Source organism: Aristolochia californica, unplaced genomic scaffold (genome assembly GCF_029961685.1).
Source record: "Aristolochia californica isolate CCGP_79_NKW_82.1479 unplaced genomic scaffold, dmAriCali1.0.hap1 SCAF_8, whole genome shotgun sequence".
Lineage (NCBI taxonomy): Eukaryota > Viridiplantae > Streptophyta > Magnoliopsida > Piperales > Aristolochiaceae > Aristolochia > Aristolochia californica.
In genome coordinates, this window is record NW_027182279.1 from 186,889 (window position 1) to 209,669 (window position 22,781).

Here is a 22,781-nt window from a genome sequence, read left to right on the forward strand (position 1 = left end):
ATACTCATTAACTGATTATTTGTCTTAAAGCTCACCACATAAAAAAAAAGAGATCTATACGATGCCTTCTTCTCTCAAAAGATTGTGTATCCTGCATCTTATGTAATAATCTCTATTATTAGTGAACTTCCTATCCAGAAGATCAATGAGCAATTGAACCTGAAGTAGATAATAAGCAAGAGAATAGAAATCAAGCCGCCATTCAAGATCTCTCATTAGCATCGAATTTGATCTTCCAACACCATGCCTGCAGCAAGTTAGAGTAGGATTTAGCAAAAGCCATCAGGCATAGTTGAGGCTCAACCTACCTCCTCCATTGACTTAACTAGTAATGGATTCCGGGAATCCTGAAACCTCTATTGCAAATAATGAAAATGGTTTCTCATACCAAGACAAATGTTCCAAATAGAACTGAGCGGATTAATACAGCAAAAATGCGGATCATTTCAGTGGCAATAATAGGCAGGCACACAAATAAAATAAAATAAGATAAAAAGAAGCACCATGACTGAAAAATCATCAACTAATCAAGCTTTTATAGGAAGTCTGCCTAAATCCCATTTCAAAAGATAAATAAATAACGCACCTTACTTGATCTGAGAACATGCAAGAAGAGAAGAAAGACAATAAGAAAAGAAAAGAAAAACATAGAAAAAGAAATAGATATCTTTTCTATTGTTTAGCTATGTGGTGAAAGTTGGGGGAAAATTAAAATGATCTCAAGGATAGTCATGGACCAAAAATAGGGAAAAAAACATTTTGAAAGCTTAAACATTAGTATTAGAGGCATAATATGAAGATCAAGAGTTCCCTTCACTCCATTGTTCACTTCTATAAGTTAGTTCTACCCCAACCAAAGCTTCATACCCTTTTGACCATCCAACTTAGTTCATACACTTCAAGGGTGATATAGCCATAGCCAGGAAGTCCAATAACACGATTCTGGATACTGTGGTAATCCTGCATCACTAGAAGGTGAAATTGTCTAACAATCTAACTCTAGTTAGTATACTAAATTCTTATTGGTCCAACAATCAGAAACTTTCTCCTAGAGTTAACCAATTTGGATACAAGGGATACACAAATTCATTTTTCATACAAAATTGAAGTCCTCCATGACTAACAACCAGCATGAAGAGCCACAGCCATCAACGAATATATTCTCACATAAGTTAAAAGCTCCATCTACTCAAGAGTCAACAGGGTCTTTTTCGAACTCTTCCAATATCTGAAGTTTCCTTGTTCAAGCTCCATGTTTCCTGTGCAACAATGCAAGATTCAGCCATGTAAGTTTCTATTCAACGGAATATATGCTAATTTCTGATTATTTTTCAATTCAAAAAGTATCCAAGAAATCAATCTCAGAATGCATAAATGTAAATATCTTACAAACTTAAAGAAATATGCTAATTCCTATTTAATTTTGTATTCAAACAAGAAATTCAAGAAATTATCCTTAGAACACATTGAAGTAATCATTATCCTTGTAAACTTTCTATATTGGGGTGAGTAATTCCTATTTAATTTTGTATTCAAACAAGAAATTCAAGAAATTATCCTTAGAACACATCGAAGTAATCATTATCATTGTAAACTTTCTATATTAGGGTGAGTAAGAAGCACCAACCTCTTCTTTTGTAGAGCAAAAATCTTGCTGATTAGCTTCAATACAAGTCTTCACTGCAAAAGCAAGATGAAACTACATCATATCCCAGCAACAAAATACAATCATAGGAGAAAAGCAATTTGAGATACTAAAGGATGCTTTTACTTTCGTCTAACTTCATGCCATTCACCAGATTAAACAATTTTATGTTAAAACTATTTACATCTAGCTAAACTACCAATCACAATTAGGGGTGTCAATAACTTGGATTTATCTAAATCCAAATCAATTTCAAATCTCCAATAAAGACCCACTATGGAATCCAATAAATTCCACAACTTAATTTAAATTACAAAAAAATAAAAAAATAAACTATTATAAATAATTTAAATTACAAAAAAAATATTTAAAAGTTTATAAATATGTCACATGAAAGATACTCTGAAAAATAATTTACATTACAAAAAAATATTTAAAATAATTAAAATTTAATACAATTGAAAAAATAAATAACAAAAATATATAAATTACGGAAAAATTATTTGAAGAATTTAAATTAGTAAAAGTCACAAAAGTTATTTATGAAGATGTACCTAGAGTTTGCAATCCCTGGCAGGCATACCCAGACAAGGCTCTAAAAGTTATCCCCTCTCTGGTTTTAACTTTAAGAACTTTTCTGTTTCTTAGTTTTATACAACACATTTGAAGAACCCAAACAAGGGAGAGTAGACCTTCTCAAGAGGTACAAACTATTTTAACTTGATGAAACAAAAACAGAGAGAGCTTTTTAAATAGAAAGTTCACAATAGCCTATAAATAAGACTGATCCATGTAATGTGAATCGTACCAGTTTGTTTCAAATGCTTTCACTCTTTCTGTTGTAAGAGAAATTGGCCATAGCTAATAAAAGAAAATGTATTATTACTACAAATAAAAATAACTAAATAAGACACTTTACCATTTTATCTTTTTGTCAGAATTTTAACAGAAAAGGAGTGCCTATCTGCCTTATATTTCAAAAAGGAAAACAGAAAACCAGTCGCGTATTTATTTCAAGCAGTGTTCAATAATGGAATAATCTAATCCTTAATCCTTATCTTCACACAATAAAGAATGGGTTGGCTGCAGTTGGCTTAAACTCAACAGTGTACGTTAGTTTCAGTCGCTATGTACAGAACTGCTCCTGCGAGCAGATTTTTCTTCTTGCCTCAATCTCTCCATTTTGATGTTTGTTTTCCGCATTTCTTCCCGACTCTGAGTAGGCAAGAATTGGATCAAATTGCCAGTTGTTGGCACAAGGGAACCCAAAAAGTCTGCATTTCATCACCTGGGGCTGAAGTGTGGAGTATGGGGAACTCGATTTTGTTATCTTTTGGCTGGAACTAGGGCTGTTGGAGTTGAAATTAATTTGCTGCCGCGGGAAAATGCTGCAGGAGTTGTCTTTCAATCGTTGAAGCTGATGAAGCCACGAAGCGTTGTTTGGTTGGAGTGTGAAGTATTGTTGAGATGAAAAGTCTCTGAAGCTAAGAGGTTCTGTGTGAAAGGTTGTGTTTGTAGATTACTGTCATCAAGAAAATATAAGGACTTGAGCGGAGATGTGGGCAAGTGGAGATAGGTTTTATTGGGGGAGAAAGGAAACTGAAGCGGGGAAGGGAGTCGTTGTTTTCAGATGGTTGTCGAGCAACAAGAAACACTTGACATACTTTGTGGATCTGTACACATTTTTGGGTGGAAGTTGCAATCTCTAGAAGTTCAAAAAGCTCTAAAAGCTCTAAAGCCATTTGTAGATGTTGAAAAGGCATTCATGGCCGTGAAAGAAGCGGCTTAGAGAGGGGTGAAGAAAAGGTCGGAGTCGCTGAGGAAGAGGAAGGCGAACTTGGGGTAAGGGCAGGTGGAAGCAGAGATTACAGCACGGCAGGAAAGAGTGAGGTCATCTAACTCATCCGGGATCGAGATCAGGAGGTTGCAAGGGGGGAGAATGCATAGCGCCAAGAGAAAAAGCAATGGCAGAGAGAGGAGGAGATATGAATATAATAGGATATTAATGGATATCCGTTAGGTTATTGGGTTTAACCTGAACTCAACTCATGATGAGACAGATATCCAATAAAGACCTTAATGAATATCTGTTTCATAATGGATTGGGTTCAGAATTCTCTTAACGCTTCAGATATAATCTCATTGACAGCACCAATCACTATGGATTATTTTGCTCTTATTGTTGTAAGTGAACTGCTATCCTATTTCTAAGAATTTGATAGTAAGTTCTGATGGTTTTACTTGTAATTTGCGTTTATTTATTGGAAAAATAGAAACACCAAAGAGGCATATGACATCAATGAACAGTTGACATGTACCTAGTAAACTATAATTTTGGATTCTTGGTTCTACGAAAAAAAAAAATTTGGAACCACACCCCCTTTGAGAAGAATTATCGTGCTGATGTCACAACACAATGGAAAATATGCTTTGCTATTGCTGAAAGAATAGATTGAGAAGTTATAATTTAGTTGATATGATCTGGATCAATAAGCACATTCAAAAAGTAAGTATATGCAATGAAGCAATGATCAACACAAGATAAGCAGCTTACCGTGGAAAATAGAAGCACATTCTCCATACATCCCTCACAGCCTGCCAAGTGGTGATTCCCTGGCACCATCGTCCACCGACCAGAGGCCAAATTCACAGAATCGTTTTATTTTCTTCTCAAAACCCACGAGGTAGTTATTATGAATGATAACATGCAAACCTTTGGTTTCCTGAACCCATGTCTGGTTTTTGAAGTACAACCCACCAGAAGGAAATGCAGCCTGAGGTAGCAGATACAAATCCACCTGCAACCTTCCCAGGTTCAGTATAAGGACACATCAAGACACCATCTACAAAGTGCAACTCCAAAAAAATAACAAAAGAAATTTCACATCTAACCTCCTTCCATACAATCAGAAAGCAGGAAATTAGGCAAACTGCAAAAGACCCACCCAGGCATAGATGGCTTTTGGGACCAAGACTAGTTTAACAAGGTTGGACCCATTGCATAAATGAAACCTGACCTGGTCAAACTTTAAACTGTTGAAACCAAAATTGATCCAGCTAACATGCCCGAACTTGTTCAATGTGGAACAAGTTGAGGGCCATTCCAGATTTTACATTAACAGAGAAATGAACCTACTTCCTTGGAATGATCAACCTCAGTTTCAGGATAAATCTTGACAACATCAACAAGATACATCTCTAAAAACCATTTTAAAAGAAATTTCACATTTAGCCTTCTTCAGTACATCAGAAAGGAAAAAATAGAAAAACTGTTAAAAGCAGCCCAGGTCTACATGGCCTTGTGGGAATAAAAAGTAGTTTAACCATGTTGAACCATTGGAACATCTTGAGCTAATCTTTGTTGGACAATCTCACATAGAAACTTGAGACTCCTCCTCTAGGTTATCTTAAATTGAACTTTGGTGGGAGTTCTCAGAGTAATCCTGAGACTGCCTGTATTGGTAGGACTGTCAGAAAAAAAGAGGTCACCTCTTCTAGCATATTTTGGTTCAAATGGGGAAGGAGATTTTACTTTGCTTAAGATCACTGCTGTTCTTCAAGGAGAGCTCTTATACAGGGATCATTTCTCAAAACCATTAATTATTGAAGTAGACTCCTCAGTTGGAATTGCATGGGGAAAGGACCCATTGAATCCTCCAAGGTAGGGATAGCACTAAGTCAAGCTGGCTAGTGAACAGCTCAAGCTGGGCCAGATAAAAACTCAGGTCGGTTTGTTTTTCACTCAAGAACCAAGCTCGTGAAGTATAACAAACCGAGCTCAAGCTTTTCAAAGCTCGGCTTGTTTGCTCGTGAACCGACTTGTTATCATACTTTGCTTGCGAAAATACCCTTATACCCTAATCTCTCTTATCCTTTCCCTCTCCTGCTGGAACATCAAATGTGATTGGTGCAGAAGGTAAGCTCCTGATCTTCTAACCATCTTCTCTATTGTTTCTCTAACTTCTCCATTTGCATCCAATCTTCCTCATTTCTCGTTTCTCTTCACTCTCCATTCCCTCAATAGCCTACCCACTGTTTTGCCATCCATCAATGTTTGATGCAGTCATTATAGATAATTCCCCACGCCTTCATAAGAGTTCCTCTGGTTCAAATTCCTCCATCTTTTTGTTCTTTTGTCATCAATTTTGTCATGGTTCAAAATACTTGTTCTTCAAACATCGAAGGTTGCTGTACTACAAATGTAAAATTCTCTTGCTCGATTTTTTAGTAGATGCTTGCTTTTGTGTGAAGTTTTTATTCTTTAAGCTCATGATATCTTGCTTTATTTGATTACCAAGATTGACTAAGAGTAAGGTTGATCGAGACAACTGGAGCAATTTGGCGAAGATGCACATTGGAACCAAGGTCCAAGTTATGAAGGAATAGACTCCCCCAGAGAATGGTTACCTAAAATTGAATTTTAATGGTTCTTCTCTCGGCAATCTAGGGCTCGCTGGTTTTGGGGGCGTGATTTCGGATTCAGCTGGAAATCAATGTTTTTCCTTTGCTAGTTCTTTAGGTATATCAGACTCTACGTCGGCAAAGTTACATGGCCTTCTTAATAGACTTCGGGTTTTCAGAGACAACTGAAGTGGGTCTATTCACATTGAAGGGGATTCCAAAGTTGTGATTAGTTGGTGCCAGCGCAATACCACTCCCCCATGGAAGCACTGGGCATATTCCAAGAGATTTTGGATATTGTATCATCTTTTTCATGTATTTGGTCTCACATTCCGAGATCTGCAAATTCGGCAACAGATGTGCTTGCCAAGGAGGGAGCTTCCTTGCAATCTCTTGTTGTAAGGGATTTGCTCCCTCCCCCTCGGTAAATTTCTCTTGTTAATAGAAATACATCTTCATCCAAAAAAAAACTAAGAGTAAGGTTGATGCTTGAAAACTATTAACTGCCTGATTCTTCTCCCACTTGTACTATTGGCATTTTTCACAGGTCTCATATTTCTCTGGTTGCTCTTTCTATTACGGCTATTAAGCTGGCCACTATACATAGCCATGCTCCATTGCAAATTCCTGAACTCCTCTGCAACGGCGTGCAGTGCAACAGCACCAAGTTCATCACAAAGTCATCACCATATTCTCCCCATTCATTTTTGCAATTTTCCGATTGCTCCATAGGCTCTCAAGCTTGAGCCAAGTCAAGTTCAAGCTCAGCCATAGGCTTGAACCTGCGATTGCGAGCCTAGGTTTTAGAGGTCAAGCTGAGTTCAAGCTCATGTTAGTTCAAGATCAGCTTAGCTAGATGCCACCCTGCACTAAGGAGATTTCAAGAATTGCTCATAATAAATGACCTGATCTCTGGTTTATGAGTAACCTGATAACACATGCACCGATCAGCAAATTTCACAGCTGATGTCCTAGCCAAGGAAGGGATATTACTACAGCATCTTGTTGTCAACATGGAAGATCCATCCTGATTGTTTTTATGGTCCTTTATTTGTCATAATTCACACTTTCTTGAGGCTTGAGACCTTTTGTTTGTTTGTTTTTTGTCATACTTCTGTCACTTGATTAATGCAATTTCCCAATATTTAAATAAGAAAGAGTTATTATGAGAGATCATACCCACATTAGTTTGGGTTAGGAAAGATCTTGTGATTATTTTTGAGGAAGAAGCTTCCTAACTTAAACTAATCATTTTAGCAGGGATAGACTCAATTTCAATAAGTAAACAGTGATAGCCACATTCATAGGACTAGCAATAATTTTATTGCCAGTAATAAAGCAAATATATTGAGAGGAAGTAGTTTATTCAGTCAGCTGATGATCATAGTATCTCAGGGAACAAAGCAACCATAGGAACTATATGGAATTATATTAAACTTCCAAATTACTAATAAAAACAAAACCTGACTAGCAGTCTTGTTTAAAGCCCAATTGAAAGCAGGTTGATCATTGGCTTTTCTTGCTTTAGACCATGGCTGTTCTTGGAGTTCTTCAATCCACTGCCTCATTACTTGCTTCGCTCCATTTGAAGGCCGCAAATAAATCATGCAACTACAGATATACGTGCGTCCCTTCTTCCCAGGAGCCGGTAGATCATGAGAGTGATTTAAAGGTTTCAACTATCAATCAACCAAAAAGCATAGACAATGTCAACTTGATAAACATCTATTCTATATTCTTTATTCTTCTTCTGCTATAATGGCAAGCCAAATTGCAACTAACACAACGAAAAGATGAAAAGTCAAAGCATAAGAGTGAGTTTAAAATATTTACTGTGACCATGTCATCGGTGAAGTATACATCATGATTCCCTTGCAGATAGGGGAATGGATTTGCCTGCCAGACCATATCAACATCATTGTACATCACATTGTACCCAAGCTCCAAAATGTGGAGGAGATGATGGGGCCTACGGGATGTAAAATTGAAGAATCCCTGTTGAATAGGATCAGATTAGAGTAGCTGCAAGAAAGAAACCTCCTTCCAACAGCTAGCTAAGTAAAGTGCAAACAAGTATACGCCATTGAATTGTATGAGGCAATAGAGCAACAAATAGTATAGTCATAGGCACTTCTAACACTAAACATTGCATGGAAAATACCACTGTATTGCATATGTTTCTTGCTCACCCAAACTATCTGCCTTGCCAGTCTCAGTAAGCCTGGCAGTAAATGTAAAGCCTCTGATTTACCATACAAGAGAAATAATAATTGATAAAATGGTATTGGTAGTAGCTTACTTCTGATCTTCTAAGGACTAAAGCATTTTGTGGTGCCACATATTTAAAGGTTGAATTTATATTTCCTGTTCTAGTATGTGTCTCTGGACGCCAATTGTGAGATAATGATAAAGAAAATTGGGTCCATGAGATGCTGGGTATCCATGTATATGTATATAAATTCCTTTCAAAGAAGATGAGTACATGACCCAATTTAATCTCTTAACTTGATGTTGGTCCTTTTCCATGCATAAAAATATATTCGGGGAGAGAGAGAGAGAGAGAGAGTGAGAACCCATGTACCTGTGAGCCAAATTTGTGAGCAGTCTGAGCATCAAGAGCCGGAGGGACCAAGACAGCATGACCAGGCCACTTCTCATTTACCTTGTAAAGGGTGGCATAATCCTCAGCAATAACCAACACCTTCTCCTGATGCTTCTGCCTAGTGACGCTGATTAACCAGTTGTTCAGAAAGGGAAGATACGGCTGGCTTACGGCACAAACTGTTATCGTCCTATTCTTAGCGACAAAGCTCACCGCCTCAGATAGGCCATAATCTCGCCATCTCGAGAGTGAGCTCGCCTTGCTAGAAAAAAGCCCCACAGGTAAGTCCATCAATGGGAAAAGAACTCCGAGCATAATCATGAGAGATAACATGACTAAGAGGCCTGCCCGACTGAAAAGAGGTATTGATCTTTGAGCAGAAGAAGATCGAGGTGCGATAGGATACGAATTCACTAGAGGCGGTTGTTGCTGTCTTTGGTGAAGTAACGACGACATTTTGGCGCTCTATAACGAACTCAGATGGCTAAAAACAGAAATGGTGTGATCCGAGCTAAATAGACAGAGCCCTGATCAAATGTTTAGCAGAAAAACCTCTCGAAGACTTCCTAACGTTGTTCGATTAAAATGTGGACGCATCTAGCAGAGAAAACAACGAAGAATCAATCCTCTTCAAAGGAAAAAATAATGCTGAAATGGACAGTTCAGATTCGTCAAGCTCATTTGAAATAACGGAATTAATATGGAAATAAATATAACTTAAAGGCTTAGCCTGAAGAAATTGAGAAAAATCTTATATCGATCAAGACTGTCGTCGGTCAGTTTCCACTTCCGCCCCTCCGAGAAGCACCAGTAGCATCTTGCTAATAAACAGGAATTTTGAAAGTAATCTTTACGCGGGGCACTAGTGATAGGGCGCAGGGCGAGAGGGAGCAATGCAAGAGGGAGAGGGGGAGGAAGAGAGCCACGAGTGACAGGGAAATCACTCGGGAGAACAAAAGTGAAATACATAGGAATTTTACTTTCACCCGCCCGTGAAAACGCTAACACTAAAACATGTTTTGCCTTTACAGTGCGCCCAAAGGAATGTACAGTTTATACTTATAAATTACACTGCAGGTCTCCCACCATGTCTTTCCAAAATGAGGTACATGCAACTCTTGGGGGTACAAATAATTTGGGACATTTTATGGACATAGAACTAGGCTAAGAGTAAAAAACTGCTGCTTGATAGCTCATGTGAACAGAACTTGATTTCCATACAAGATCAAATTCATAGTTACTCCTGCTAACATTGCAATTAGAACAACTCCATCTTGACATCCCTCTTGCCTTGAAGACTACCCTCATTTAGAGTAGGTGGTATCCTTCCAGGACTTTGAATTACTCGAGGAGAAGAACAAAGTAGGTGTCGCAAATAGTGATGTATAAGAGTTGTTGTAAATTGGGAAAGGCTTGGTGAAAACTTATTTTCTAAACGTAGGCCACCAAATCCACCCTTACCAAGGTAAAGGAAGGAGAAGAAGGAGAGAGGTTTGAGATGAGGAACGAAGTTAGAGGTAAAGTCGAGAGAGAGAGAAAAAGAGAGGATGGATGGATTAGGGTTTCTCCATAAACTATATATAATGAATTAAGTTTGAAATATTACATAACTATCCTTTGACATAAGGAGTTGGGAATAAAGATAACTTATAAGTATGCCATCATTCTACTTGTCTTCTAATACTACCCCTCAAGTAAGTGCAAAAACATCATAAATTCCTAGCTTGAAACATGTAGTATTAAGAGTCTTCAATTAAATTCCTAACTTTGTGGGCATGTCAACTACTTGGCTTGTGATGGAACATATTAAAGACTTACAAAACCAACTTGCAGTTTTTATATGATAAAGTGACAATCAACCTTATGTGTTTTTTCTTTTCATTAAATATTCGATTGGAGAGGCTATATAGATAATTGTTTTATTATTGCAATGGAGTTTCGTTAGAATATTTTTTTGTTGAATACCAACTAAGAGAAAAAAGACTTAGTCCATATCAGTTCATTTCTAGCATGCGTCATGGCTTTGTATTTTAGCTTTGCATTGGAACAAGCAAGCACATTTTACTTATTACCCTTTTAACTTACTAAATTTCGTCCAACAAATTTATAGCAACCAAAGGTAGATTTTCTATAATTTGTAGAGCCTACCTAATTAGCATATGCAAAAATTCTAATATTAATGTGACCACGACACTTATAAAGAAGTCCCTATCCATATCCAGGGGATTTCTTCAAGTATTGAAAAATTCATTCTATAGCTTATTAGTGAGACTTTTGAGGCTCTTGCGTGTACTAGCTTATTCTACTTCATTCAATTTTGATGGTTAAATTGAAATACAAATGCACCTAATCTTAGACATACTTAGGTCCATAATCCTTTTTTTTCAATAAAAATGAGAGAAAATTGCATGCCTTCTAGTTATTATCTCTCTATCGCTTTAATCTATCTATTTGTAACTAAGGCTCCCTTTTTTGTTTATAAGTAATTCAGTTCAGGTTTTGCCTTAAGCCCATGTGATCAAATTATTCATAATACTCACTCTTTGGATAAGAAAGTGGCGGCATACTTAATGATGTTTTTATTTGGAAGAGCATGTTGTACACATTTGTACAACTTTTATGTAAAAAAAAAAAAATTCGTTCGCAAAGGAAAATTATGATCCTGAGACACCAGACCATGGACGGGCACGTTCCCATGGACAAGGAAAAGGCTCATGCTATCACTGAGTAGGAGGCACCAGTCAGGGTGAATGAGCCCTATCACCATTCTTTCGTCTCTTTAGTATGTTCAGGATTTTATACTGATTTTTTTTTGAAAATGTCTATTATTATTAGATTTTAATAATTTAGGAGATACGAATTTTTACTAACGGGGGCCTAATTGCAATTTAAGCTACATTTTTTATTAAGCAGGAATATTGATTCACACTTTCAAATTTGGAGATTATACTTCTCCGCCTTTTCATTAGGAGCCGGGCCTCTCGTAATTGCGCGCCTTTTTCATTTATTTTCGAGCATAAAGAAGTGGCCCGTACAGCCGTCCGTCTTGCATATCTTTCTGACCATTTTGGCCCTGTCCTCGAGCTTTATTTTACTGTCTGCCTCTCTTGGTCTTTTCAAAATCCCCTCGCTGTTTGCCTCTCTAGTTGAATCGCTCCTTGTGCAGCGCAGCAATGGATCTAGATCTCTGGATTTCGAAGGTGAAAGAAGGTCAGCATTTGATGGAAGACGAGCTTCAGCTTCTCTGCGAATATGTAAGCTACGAAATCGTCTTCTAGGTCACTCCGTGTGGTTTCTCATTTTCTTGACGTTATTTTGTTTTTTAACTGTAGGGCAGGATAGATGACTCTTTTTTATTTTTTATTTTTTTTAAACTATGAATTTTATTTTAGTTTTTCATTTTCCGTCTTCTATTTCACTGCTTTCATTTTTTCTGTCATCTCGCGGATTTCTACAATATTTTTTTTTCGATTATATGGGTGTATTGTTTCGGAAAATTTTCGATTCGATTTGACTTGAATTCTTTTTGGGCCTCAATATTTGTTGACTTCTTTACCTTTATAAGGTTTTGTGCGCCGTTGGAACGATGTGTGGCTAATGATCTTAATTAGTACCTTCTTATTTTTTTTGTAATTTCCCATTTGCACTGTACGGCATGTGTGCGCTTCAAGCCACATAGGCAGTTTGGACGTAAGCGGGATACTTAATTTAGTATATATTTAATTCACTGTCGTCCTACACTTAAATGGTGCAGAATCATAAATCTCTTTAGCCCTGAACATTGATGGCTGTTGTTTTGCGATTATACTGTTTTATCTGTTGCTTTAAGACCGTTATTGTGTTTATTATGTTCTGCACATCTGTCTCTAGAGTAGAGTTCTATGCAAATAATTTGGCCTTGTATTTGGTCTATTACTCGCTCTACAATTTTCACTGCCATGCATATTTAAATGAATAAAAGAAGACAGTAAAACCCGGTGGTCACGCATCCTCCTGGACATTGTTTTATATTTGGATTTTGTTGTCTCATGCAGTTTCTGTCAATTTTTCGGTGAGTATAGTCACATTAATATCATTTGAAAGAAATTTAGTCACCATAACCATTCAAGAAAAGCAAAAAGGAGGGATGGATGTCCATTTTCCTTTACAAAGAAGATGTGCAGGATATCTATTAGAAGAGGTCATATTGGAGACTTTCTTCCAGAGCTTATTTTGATCATATTTCTCTTATTATTAAGACATTGGTATGTGCTTGGGTACTAGTATCTGCACCATGACATCCGAAGGGATGAGTGGTTATATGTTATTCTACAAGCTAGTTGTGTTTAAACAACTTCTTGAGCAATGAACACTTGTGTGGCAATTTGTTCGTTCATACGAACTATAAAATTTTTTAGCCTGACTAATATTTCACCTCCTATTTTCAGTAAAAAAACACAGTTTCATTCAAGTCAGCTTGGATAGTTTAATAGTGGGGGCAGCATGCTTAGCTCAACATTATTACGTAGAGAGTTAATCGAATTTGTGGTGCAGCTTTTTATGCTTGTTTTGTGTTTAACAAATTTATAATCAACCATGACCATAGTGACTCTGTGTGTCTGTGTTGCCCCCAATTTCACGAGAATCTTTTCATTTTTGAATTTCCTCTCTCTCTCTTTGAAAATGATGTATATATTAACAAAGAGAATTACAAAGAACCCAAGAGCATATCCCTAACAACAAGAGATTGAAAGGTTGCTCCCCACTTGGCAAATACCTCTGCTATTGAGGTAGCAGATCTCGGAATGTGAGACCAAATACAAGAAAATTGAGAGACAATTTTAAGAATTTTTTGAACAGAATCCCAATGGCGCCATGGGGGAGAGGATGCATATTCGCACCAACCAATTACTACCTTTGAGTCCCCTTTAATGTGAAGAGGACCACTATAATTGTCTCTGAAAATGCGGAGCCCATTGAGAAGACATTGGAGGTCAACCATCGTTGAGTCAGCAATGCCTAACGGACCAGCATACGACAAACACTGATTGCCGGAGGAATCTGAGATAACACTCCCAAAACCAGCAATTCCAAGATTGCCGAGAGAAGAACTATCAAAATTTAACTTAAGGAAACCATGCTCTAGAGGGGTCCATTCCTGTATGACTGGGATCTTGGTTCCACACCACATCTTTGCAATATTACTCCAATTATCTCGGATAGATGAACCGGCTAAGGAGAAGAAAGGCTTCTTAGTAAGGAACCTTGTTGAGATCTAGCTCGACACATGATCAACTACCCTTATCGTAGAATCACTTCTAGCATCAAAATGCTTGCGGTTACACTCATTCCAATGCCCCCACGGAATAAAACCAGTGCAAGCGGATATCATAAGTTTTCCAAGCCCAAGAAGGGGAGAACCAATGAGCATCTTGTTGAAAGAAATCAGATTAGCTGGCATACAGATTTGCAACCCAGTCTTATAGAGGATGGAAGTCCCCACAATCCACAAGAAAGAGCATTGGAACAGGATGGGATTGGCTATTTTGACCTCAGAGCTGCAGAGAGGGCAAAGAGGATCAATAGCTGGGTGTCCTCTTTCTTCTGAGTACATCTGCCGTGAGTATCTTTCCTAGGCAAGCACTCCATATGAAGAATTTTATCTTTGGCGGGGCATAAAGACGTCATGAAAAGAAAATCTCATGATCCCTTTGATTAGAATACCAACCATTGATAAAACTGTAAGCAAAGGACACGGAAAAACTTTCGCTTTTATCAGGCCACCAAATCATCTTGTCAATAGCTAAAGGCCTCAATCTGAAGGATTGCATACATTCCAACAACCTCTTGCCTCCAAAGCCTCAGTATCAGAGATACCCCTTCTAGGGTGCAAGTTCAAACCATCTCCCTCAAAACCATCTGCAACCGATATCTCCCTTCACAAAGATAAGAGGAAAAAGTTCTTGAATGCTGACTGTAAAGGCTCCTCTCCCGTCCACCAATCTTCCCAAAACTTTAAAGATCTGCCTTTACCATCATAGAATCCAATGGCTGAAGAAAATTTGGGGATAAGTAAATATAATGATCTCCAAATTGGAGATAAACATCTCCAATTACCTCTAGAAGTCCACCAAGGAGAAGGACAACCAAGCTTAACAAATACCGATTTTTTCCAAAGATTTGCAGAAACATTGTTCAACTTCCAAATCCATTTTAAGGCCATAATTTGGTTCATATCCTTCGATTTCCAAATCCCTAAACCTCCCATATTTTTTGGCAGACAGACTTCCTCCCGTTTGACGAAAATGGTACTTAAAAGTATTACTCGATCCTCTCCATAGAAATCTTCTATTTAACTTATCCATGGCATTACAAACCGAGATGGGGCAAGGCATAAAAGACAAAGCATAATTCGGGATGCCTGCAATACAAGACTTCAAGAGAATGAGTCTGCCTGCTTTGCCTAGAAATCGACCCTTCCAGGTTGCCAGACGGGTCTCCAATTTTTCCATCACAGGATTCCAAAGATTTTGGTTTATGCAGCCATTGAAGAAGGGGAGACCAAGGTTGGTTGATGGGATGCTAGAGGTTTTACATCCGAAGATGTTCGCTAGCTCTTCTAGTAACTCGGGGCTGACGTTGAAACCCATGAGGGAAGTTTTTTCCCAATTAACTTTCTGCCCCTAAGCTAGTTCCAAGATAGCTTTAATCCTTCTAGCGCCTTCCATATTATCAATCCCAAAAATCATGGTATCATCCGCATATTGAAGAATGGGGGTATTAAAAGTCTGCTGGGGGCTAGTAGGGGGGAGCCACCCAAGATTCACAACCGAGTAAAACATAGAGGAGAGGAATTCCGCTATAATGTTGAAAAGAGGCGGGGAGAGCGGGTCTCCCTGTCTGATCCCCCTTGTCCCTTTGAATTATCTGTATACAGAGCCATTAAGGATGAGAGAGTAGGAAGCCGAATTCACACAACTCCTAATCCAAAATCTCCATTTTGCGCCGAATCCCTTTTTCTCCATAAGCTCATCTAGAAGAATCCAATTTACTTGATCAAAAGCCTTTTCCAAATTAAACTTGAGGACAATTCTTGGCTCTTTGCTATGACTGAAGTGATCAATGAGCTCATGGTTGCCATTGTGGAATCAAGAATTTCTCTCCCCTTGAGAAAAGTGCTTGTCAATGGTGGATGACGATTGGGAGAAGGGCTTTTAGCCGATGGGCCAGAATTCTTGCAATGTTTGTATGCACTAGTTACTAGGCTGATAGGCCAAAAATCTTCTGGCTTTTCAACACTGGCCTTCTTCGGAACTAGAGTGATAAAAGAAGCCCCAATGCTGTGAAAGGTGATACCGTTCTTAAAAAAACATGTAGCATAACAAAAATATCCTCTCTCTCTCTCTCTCTCTCTCTCTCTTATATGTCAACATGTTGATTGAGACCTAAATTCCCTCATATGGAAAGGAAGACTTTTTACTAGTCAAGTTTGCTTCTTGATCCCCACCTTCTATAAGGCCGTCAAATATTACCCGGGGAATGGGCGCTTAACAAAATTTTGGTCGGACTTGTGGTTGGGGGATAAAACTCTAGACAAAAGCTTTGGACCAATCTCTATCCTCTCCAAATGCGAAAACGCCACTATTTTGGTTCAATGGTCGGATTTGGGTGGGTGGAACCTTGGTCTTTGCAGAGCCCTTTTGGACTTTGAAGCCATATTAGCCTCGAATCTCCTCACTTGCCTCACTAAGGTCAAAATACATGAACACATCTCAGACACCCTCATCTGGACCACTTGCCCCAAAGGATCCTTCCTCACAGCCTTTGCGTATAAATTTCTTGAAAGCCTCATTGATCGGCAACCTCACCACCCAACAACACCAGCCTGGTCTTTGCTTGCTCCACCCCATGCAAATTTTTTTGTATGGTGTGCTTGCAGAAATTGAATTCTCACTTCTGACTCCCTCACAAGGAGGGAACTCCCGTGCAAGACCCCTCCTGCCCCTTTTGTCACAACTCCTCAGAAACTGCCTCGCATGTCCTTCTCCACTGCCAATTTGCTCATGCTGTCTTGGCCGGCCTGCTCAACAGAATTGGAATCCAATTCGGCATTCCCCAAAGTTTGCCAACCATAATCCTCTTCATCACAAACTCCCGGCTCCTGAAGCTTGGAAAGATGCTCATATCAAGTTGTGTGGGCCTCATCCCCTAGGCACTCTGGAAAGAAAGGAATAAACGGAAATTCCAATTTAAAACCTCTTCTCTTGAGGCACTTGTAGAAAACATTGTTGGACAAGCCTCCTCCTGGCTTCTGACAAAAAAGGATTTTATTCACCTTAGTAGCACTGATTTTAGAGGGAACTGGCATATGATCGCTGCGCTTGCGGGGCCTCCCCCCTCCCCCTGATCACTTCAAGATGAACTTTGATGGAAGTGCATTTGGCTGCCATTGTCTTGCGGGGTTCGGCAGGGTTATTCATGATGGAAATAGTCACCTCTTATACTCCTTTGCAAGCCCTCTTGGTGTCTCTGACTCCACTACTATGGAACTCACTGGTTTGCTTCAAGGCCTATTGGTTTTCCAAGACCATTTCGTTGGGCTCCTCATCATCGAAGGAGATTTCAAGGTCGTCATCGATTGGTGCACCAAGAAAATTCGCCCCCCTGGTGGCACTGGGATATTTATTTTGAAATTTGTAATATAAATTCCAATCTAAATTGTACATGGATCAATATCCCTAAATATGCCAATTACTTGGCGGACTTTCATGCAAAACGGGGTTCTTCCCTCCAACACCTTTTTGTGGAGAACGACACATCTTGTTAGGTTGTATTCTTTTCTCCTTGAATAAAAATTTACACATTTTCCTCAAAAAAAGTTTGCTTCTTGATTTGTGTTTTGAGTAGGTTCCAGTTCCAAACCCAATTAAATCTGGAATTGTGCAGGCAGGTTCAAAACCAACATAGAACTTTTTTCACATGTTACAGCAGGAGTCAAGGATTGCATTGTTGTCGTGAAGGTTTTCATGAAACAAATATTTTTCTTTGGATGATGATATTAATAACGATGATAGCTATTCTTCAAAGCAATTAGCTTAGGAGCTTCCAATGTCCTTCTTGTTCGTGAAGAGAGATCAAGGAGGATGGGATCACATTAGAAGATGCTGTGCTACAGTAGTGGTTCCATTTGGAGCACATGGGAGAGCAAATATTGGAAAAGCTGAAGGGAAAATTGAACATGGTGGATGTTTAGATCAGTTATAGTTTATGAAGTAGAATGTTAGGAGTTGGAATTAGTTGTAATTAGAGATGATTAGAATGCCAAAAATTGAAAAAAATTGACTTTAGTATGTGATGGGTGTATTTTATTATTTTTATTTATTTTTTATTTTGAAATTGTGAAAAGCTTTTATTACTTATAAAACTTAGCACAAATATAGAAGAATGAGGCTTAAGCTAAAACAGGGACATATCACTTTATCAAAAAAGAAGAAGCTAAAGCAGGGACAGGCCACAGACCAACAAAGAGGGCCTGGTGACAACTTGGTGAGAACATCTGAGATATTATTCGCAGCTCGGGGTGTATACTGCCATGATACAACTAAGGAAGTAATTAAAATGAATCTACTAGAAAACGGCTAGGAGTAGCACTGATAGATGACTAAAAAGAAAAAAAGTCAATCAGGGTAGATTAGGCATGTTTTTGGAGGATGAGCATAGAGCAACAATGATGAGGGTCTGGGAGATGTCAGTGGATGGGTTTATGAGAGAGGAGTGTTGAACACAATGAATGGTAGTTGGGGGTGGGGGGCTGAAAAAAGGACAATATAGCAATGGTTAATTATGACAATTTATTGAGAGGGAGGGACTGGTCTTTTGTAAAATAATTGTGTCTTTTGATTGCTGCTGTATGATTTACAGTCAGTAAAACTGTTGATGCTGACGTTTGATTTCTGTGTGAACTTTTGGATTTTTTTATTTTTATTTTAATTGGAGACTTGGATTTACTTTGTTTATTTGCATTTACTACTTGATTTCTCAGGTGAAGGAGATCCTCATTGAGGAGTCAAATGTCCAACCTGTGAATAGTCCAGTTACTGTTTGTGGTGATATCCATGGACAGTTTCATGATCTAATGAAACTTTTCCAAACTGGCGGCCATGTACCAGAGACCAACTACATATTTATGGTATTTGCCTTTTCTCATGTAACTGTATGCTTGTGTTTTTTGTCATCTAGGTCTTTCTTTTTAGTGTCATTCTCTTTTGCATGTTAATATTCAGCATTATGCAAATCATTTCAGGGTGATTTTGTTGATCGTGGGTACAACAGTCTGGAGGTTTTCACAATTCTTTTGCTGCTTAAAGCAAGGTCTGTATTTTTTTTTATGAAGAAATGAAGCTTGTGTGAGTGTTGAGAGTGTCTTAAAGCAAGGTCTGTAGCCTATACAAATATTACTCCTGTAAAGTTTTGTACCTAATGCATAAAGGGTTATCCTTCTTTTTTTGTTAGTTGCAAAACCTTAAAGCATAAGTTTTTCTCTCTTATTCTATTGCATCTGATGGTCTCTGCCATCATAACTTTGCCAACAACATTCTTTTATGTTGGCATTTGAAGGACATGTTTCTGACTGCAATTGTTTCTCTTTGCTTTCAGATATCCTGCAAATATAACTCTTTTGCGTGGAAACCACGAAAGCAGGCAACTAACTCAGGTAGGTAGACATATCACCATGTTATATTATTCATGATGTTAGTGTTTTTTATTCATAAATCATGCAACTTTTGTGAGAATATCATGTCTTGATGTTTGTCTGTTACATATGCTCTCTTTGCCGGTGAGTTATAGCTTCAAGCTTGTTGTAGAAGGCCTTATGTGCCTCTGTGTTCGTATGTTTGTTTAGTTCAACTTCTTATGTTTTCTTCTTCAAGTGATTGAACTATCGTTATTTTTTAAGGAAAAAAGTGAATGTGCATATAGCAAAAACTTCTTTCAGAAAGTCTCTATTGTTTTGGAATTTGTTTACTGTATCTTTGTATCTCTTGCTCATCCTTTTTTCGTCATAGCTTCTTCCAGTAGTTTCTTCTGCACCTTCCATTCCATTTATATGGGTGGTCACTTTATTGCATGTTATGCATGTTAAATCTTGTTCACCTGCATGTTATTCACTGAAGTATGAGCTAATCATCTATGCCTTAATTGAACTAATTTCAGAAGTGTTAACCTAATCTTTGATGCTTTAAAAAAATGCACATACATTTAACTTAAGCTCCATTTTTCTGACATTCATTTTTCATTTCGTGAATTGTGAATACATCATAGAATTGCCTTGTCCACAAAAAAAAAGAGAATTTTTTTTAGTATTTTTCTGTTTTCGATCTCTTTCTCCTTTGTGTACTCCTTGTAGTTGTTCCTTTGCTATAATCTTACTTGACACTAACTTCAAAAAGAAAAAGGAAAAAAGAAAGTTTCTTAGTTATATTTTGTCTAAAAATCTCAATTGCCTCTTGCCTTTCTGAAAGTGTATGTCCATTGAGAATATGGAGGAAGAGGAGTACGTGGTGAAGGTGTCTATAGGAGTATAGAAAAGTTAGAATGTAAGAAACGTAATAGAAGCAATCCAGTCAATATATCTGTCTTAGCGGAAAGCACAAGTACCAGAATTAAACTAAACTTCTGCTTTTCAGCTTCAGATTTCTCAACCACACCCATTCATGAGTGTGCGCAAACTATGCTTCCTCTTCTTATTCATAGCTCTACTATACTTTTCAACATTTGTTTGTCTTGTACTTTCATGACAGTGTGTGAGCTTTAGAAAACTATTCCCCTTCATACCTCATGGAATGTGAAAAACTTGGAGGTGTCATCCATAATTTAGTATTCCAAAAATTTTCTGTAACCTGGTTATATAAAGTACTGGGACATGTTTTCAGGTGTATGGTTTTTATGACGAGTGCCAGAGGAAGTATGGAAATGCCAATGCATGGCGGTACTGCACTGATGTTTTTGACTACCTGACTCTCTCCGCAATCATTGATGGAACGGTATAATATTTCAGTCCCTTCTTCCCAGGATTTAGTTTGTTCACATTATCATCTGAGTTGCAAGATATTCTTGTTTGATATGTTTCGTCTCTTATTTTGTATACAATATTCAGGTGCTTTGTGTCCATGGTGGCCTCTCTCCTGATATCCGAACAATTGACCAGGTTTATAGACTCTCAGTTTGGTTTATGCATTCAAGTGATAATTTGAAACTTTCCGAAGTTGATCAAAATTGGGGCTTTGGCCAGTCCTTCAACAGCATGAAAATTTTCAAGATCTTTAGATCCTAGGTTCAAGTCTAGCTTACTTTAGTCCTGTTATCCTACTTTGCAAATTTCACACAAACATAGATTTCAGATTGAAAGTGTTGTGAACTTATGATGCCGTTTTTTACCAGAAGCGAAAGCAAATTGCATCTGTAATACCATGAAATTGATCTTATTTTTATAACTTATTCATGCTTGCATTCTGGCTCTTGATATTTTTGGTAGATGAGGGTCATTGAACGAAATTGTGAGATCCCTCATGAAGGTCCCTTTTGTGATCTTATGTGGAGTGACCCTGAAGAGATTGAAACATGGGCAGTCAGTCCGCGGGGTGCGGGTTGGTTGTTTGGTTCTCGAGTTACGTCAGAGGTAATTTCAAGATTTATTTATTGCTCATATGAAATTATCTTTTATTTGAGTATTAAGACTTAAGCAAATTTTGTATTTTTGCAGTTTAATCATATAAACAATCTCGATCTAGTTTGTCGTGCTCACCAGCTTGTGCAAGAAGGTCTGAAGTACATGTTCCAAGACAAGGGCCTCGTAACTGTATGTTTTTGCATTGAACTATTTATTTATTTACAAAAAAATCTTATATATTTATGTTAGTGCCAATTCAATCATGATGAATGGTTTTGCCTACTATTTCTGCAGGTATGGTCAGCACCAAACTACTGCTATCGATGTGGAAATGTTGCCTCTATATTGAGCTTCAACGAGAACATGGTGAGTATTAATTATCTGGGTGGCTCTTTCTTCCCTTTCCGGTTTATGTGCTCACAGATATATGTAAAAAAGATTGATTTATTTAGGTGTTCATAATATATTGCCTGAGGATTAGTCATTCTTTACATCATCTGACAGGGTGAGCAATGATTAGAGCACGGATAGTGGTTAATTCCCAGTGAACTGTTGTCATATTTGTGACTTTTGCCATTACAGGAGAGGGAGGTCAAATTCTTTACAGAAACTGAAGAGAACAACCAAATGAGAGGGCCTAGGACAGGTGTCCCTTATTTCTTGTAGGCATTTTGTTATTGCCTGGCTTGTCCACATGTAAAGTGTACGGTAAGCGGTGGGTGATTTGTCGACCTGGAGGGCTAAAGGAAACATGAAATAAGCAGGGCACTTGAGGATGTCGACAATTGCAGGATGCTGCTGATTTTTTTTTTTTTTGGCCGGCTGAGTGCTGGTCCTACCGAAAAAGATTTCACAGTCGTGTATTATATAATATTATGATTAATGGTCCATTGATGTCATTGTTTATTTCTGACCTTTGTTTAATGTAGTCCCCTGTATCTGGGTGCTGTTGATTAAGATACGACTACAGTGGTAGGCCAGCCGTCTGTTTTGTGATTTAAGTTCGAGTAACAAGTCAGACGGTAATTTGTCGGAGAGTTTACCAGCCAATTTTGTTGCTAAATATGAGATTCGTGTGAGCTATAGAAGGTAAATGCAGACCTAATTCCATCAGACTTTTCTATCTGATCTTTATACTGTTCATGCTGACAGCTGTCTGCTTAGGAAGTGTGCACTCCTTGGTCTCACTGGTGCGTCTATGAACCTGGAGAGACCCAAGTGCTGGAAGACACGTAGGTTGAATCCTCCCTACTCCCAAGCAATGTGAGGTCTCCTATACGGAGGAGAGAACTCTAAATATGATCAGTTTTTAACCCTCTTTTCCTTTTTGTACTTTATCGAATCAACTTGCTATTTTTCTTCCATCCGACATTGCTTCCTTGGTGTTCATGGGATTATATACAACTTAGAGATTTGAAAAGCTTTAAGATTCCAGCAGACACTTTGTATTGATGGGATTGGAAACTGTAGCCTGTAGATAGACT

General features: G+C 38.1%; 2 protein-coding genes across 2 annotated transcripts; one reads left to right on the plus strand and one right to left on the minus strand.

The window, feature by feature from the left end:
• Positions 1 to 799: 799 nt before the first annotated feature.
• Positions 800 to 9,562, minus strand: LOC137939579 (UDP-D-xylose:L-fucose alpha-1,3-D-xylosyltransferase MGP4-like). The gene is made up of 7 exons (XM_068784854.1): positions 9,366 to 9,562; positions 8,628 to 9,245; positions 7,880 to 8,041; positions 7,510 to 7,725; positions 4,200 to 4,443; positions 1,628 to 1,680; positions 800 to 1,259 (listed from the first exon to the last, which is right to left on the minus strand). Exons 2-5 carry the CDS (start codon positions 9,102 to 9,104, stop codon positions 4,234 to 4,236), a joined length of 1,065 nt encoding a protein of 354 aa, XP_068640955.1. The 5' UTR covers positions 9,105 to 9,245; positions 9,366 to 9,562; the 3' UTR covers positions 800 to 1,259; positions 1,628 to 1,680; positions 4,200 to 4,233.
• A 2,191-nt stretch (positions 9,563 to 11,753) lies between these two features.
• On the plus strand, positions 11,754 to 22,254 carry LOC137939580 (phytochrome-associated serine/threonine-protein phosphatase). Its single transcript, XM_068784855.1, has 10 exons — positions 11,754 to 11,902; positions 18,670 to 18,816; positions 18,931 to 18,998; positions 19,284 to 19,341; positions 20,561 to 20,671; positions 20,785 to 20,835; positions 21,163 to 21,306; positions 21,391 to 21,486; positions 21,592 to 21,663; positions 21,880 to 22,254. The coding sequence occupies exons 1-10, from the start codon at positions 11,822 to 11,824 to the stop codon at positions 21,961 to 21,963; spliced, it is 912 nt and encodes a 303-aa protein (XP_068640956.1). The 5' UTR covers positions 11,754 to 11,821; the 3' UTR covers positions 21,964 to 22,254.
• Positions 22,255 to 22,781: the final 527 nt, after the last annotated feature.

Coding starts and splice junctions, on each gene's coding strand:
- LOC137939579 (XM_068784854.1), bottom strand. CDS start 9,104: ATGTCGTCGTTACTTCACCAAAGACAGCAACAACCGCCTCTAGTGAAT. Junction 7,726..7,879: donor TCACCGATGACATGGTCACA/GTAAATATTTTA, acceptor GTTGATTGATAG/TTGAAACCTTTAAATCACTC. Junction 4,444..7,509: donor TAAACAAGACTGCTAGTCAG/GTTTTGTTTTTA, acceptor GGAAGGTTGCAG/GTGGATTTGTATCTGCTACC.
- LOC137939580 (XM_068784855.1), top strand. CDS start 11,822: ATGGATCTAGATCTCTGGATTTCGAAGGTGAAAGAAGGTCAGCATTTG. Junction 19,342..20,560: donor AAAGCAGGCAACTAACTCAG/GTAGGTAGACAT, acceptor ACATGTTTTCAG/GTGTATGGTTTTTATGACGA. Junction 21,664..21,879: donor TGAGCTTCAACGAGAACATG/GTGAGTATTAAT, acceptor TTGCCATTACAG/GAGAGGGAGGTCAAATTCTT.